Source organism: Emiliania huxleyi, assembly GCF_000372725.1.
Source record: "Emiliania huxleyi CCMP1516 unplaced genomic scaffold EMIHUscaffold_3942, whole genome shotgun sequence".
Classification (NCBI taxonomy): Eukaryota; Haptophyta; order Isochrysidales; family Noelaerhabdaceae; genus Emiliania; species Emiliania huxleyi.
Window position 1 is genome coordinate 1 of NW_005199013.1, and position 1,828 is coordinate 1,828.

Consider the following 1,828-nt stretch of genomic DNA (forward strand, 5'->3'; position numbering starts at 1 on the left):
CCCTCCCCCTCCCCTCCCCCTCCCCTGCTCTCAGGGCGACAAGACGACGGTGGTTTGCGCAGCGGCGGCAGCGGCTGTGATTCGGCAGGTGCTGGAGAGGGGGGGGGGATGGTGGAGGGGGGTGGTGGAGGAGAGCACTGCGCTCATCGCTGGCTGGTGGATGGGTTAGGTGATGGAGGAGGTGCTGGAGGGCCCTGCCGAGGAGCACCTGCACCAGGTGCCTCTATGTGTCCCCTGCATCTCCCCTGTATCTCCCCTGCATCTCCCCTGCAACTCCCTTGTATCTCCCCTGCATCTCCCCTGCAACTCCCCTGCATCTCCCCATCTCCCCTGCATCTCCCCTGCATCTCCCCTGTATCTCCCCTGCATCTCCCCTGCATCTCCCCTGCATCTCCCCTGCATCTCCCCTGTATCTCCCCTGTATCTCCCCATCTCCCCTGCATCTCCCTTGCATCCCCCTTCCAGGACGACGAGTACTCGCCCTTCGTCGACGACTCGATCTACGCCGCGCGGCCCGACCTGCTGCGCGAGATCGGCTACTTCAAGGAGCAAATGAGCAGTAGTCATTGGAATAGTGATAGAGAGACGGAGAGAGAGACCTGCTGCGTGCCTCCAAGGAGCGACGGAACCACCCTGCATTGCTACTTAGTATTCGCTATCAGCCATCACTGTTCGGCATTCTTCGGCATTCCCCGTCGTCGTAGGAGCCGCGCAACGGCCGCAAGATCGAGGCCGACACGTTGCTGCAGTTTGTCGAGTTTGCGTGCTCAGAGGAGCTGCCGGCGGGGCACCTCCTCGCTCGCATGGCTTTCGACGACGGCACGATCGAGGCGAGACACCGCCCCACTTGCACTGCCACCTTACTTGGACTTCCCTTAGGTCATCGCCACCGAGTACGGCGCATCAATCCGTGGTTAACGATCAGTCAATTGATGGCAGGTGATCGACCGCGGCGCAGAGTACGACGTTCGAGTCGACGACGAGCTTGTCGCGACGGTGCCCGACTGGCTCTCCTCCGCCATCGCCGACCCGCCGCACATCCTGATGCCGATGGCGACGGCCGTCGGCGACGCGATCGACTTTGAGGCGCCGCAGTTCGGCATCACTGTCCTCGGCGCCGCCGACGGCTTCACCGCCGCAGGCGCGGACGCCGTCTCCCTGCGTGAATGAACTCATCTCCTTCCTTGGGTGCCTAGCCGGTTGGTGATGTGACTGAAGGCACCACGGCGGGCTTCATCCTTTGGACTACTACTACTACTACTACATTATTATTATTATTATTATTATTATTATTATTATTATTATTATTATTATTATTATTATTATTATTATTATTATTATTATTATTATTGAAGGCACCACGGCGGGCTTCATACTTTGGATGCGTGGGCGGGGCATCCTGGTGGACCCGCCCGCCCACTCTGCTCACTACTTGCGGCGCAACGGCATCTCGAGCCGCGAGATCACGCGCGGCATCCTGACCTATCATCAGTGAATGAAGTGTTGATCGATTAACTAATAGGCATCTCGAGCCGCAAGATCACGCACGTCATCCTGACGCACTGCCACGCGGACCACGACGCGGGCACCTTCCAGAAGATCCTCCTCGAGCAGCGCGTGACCGTGCTCACGACGCGCACCATCATGGCCGCTTTCGTGCGCAAGTACGCCCCCATCATTGAACTACGACGATTATTATTATTACTACTATTATTATGATTATTATTATTGTTGTTGTTGTTGTTATTGTTGACAGGTACGCCCTTCTCTCCGAGATGAACTACGACCACTTAATTAATAAGTGATTGTCAACTGTGATTCATTAGGG

At 57.0% G+C, this 1,828-nt stretch overlaps 1 protein-coding gene across 1 annotated transcript; it reads left to right on the forward strand.

Moving 5' to 3' along the window:
• Positions 1 to 172: 172 nt before the first annotated feature.
• EMIHUDRAFT_460803 (hypothetical protein) lies at positions 173 to 1,787 on the forward strand (the record flags this gene model as incomplete). Its single annotated transcript, XM_005771004.1, has 7 exons — positions 173 to 217; positions 466 to 546; positions 705 to 830; positions 940 to 1,141; positions 1,356 to 1,445; positions 1,523 to 1,677; positions 1,770 to 1,787. Coding segments are annotated over 7 exons (717 nt in total), but the record flags the coding sequence as incomplete, so codon positions are not given.
• Positions 1,788 to 1,828: the final 41 nt, after the last annotated feature.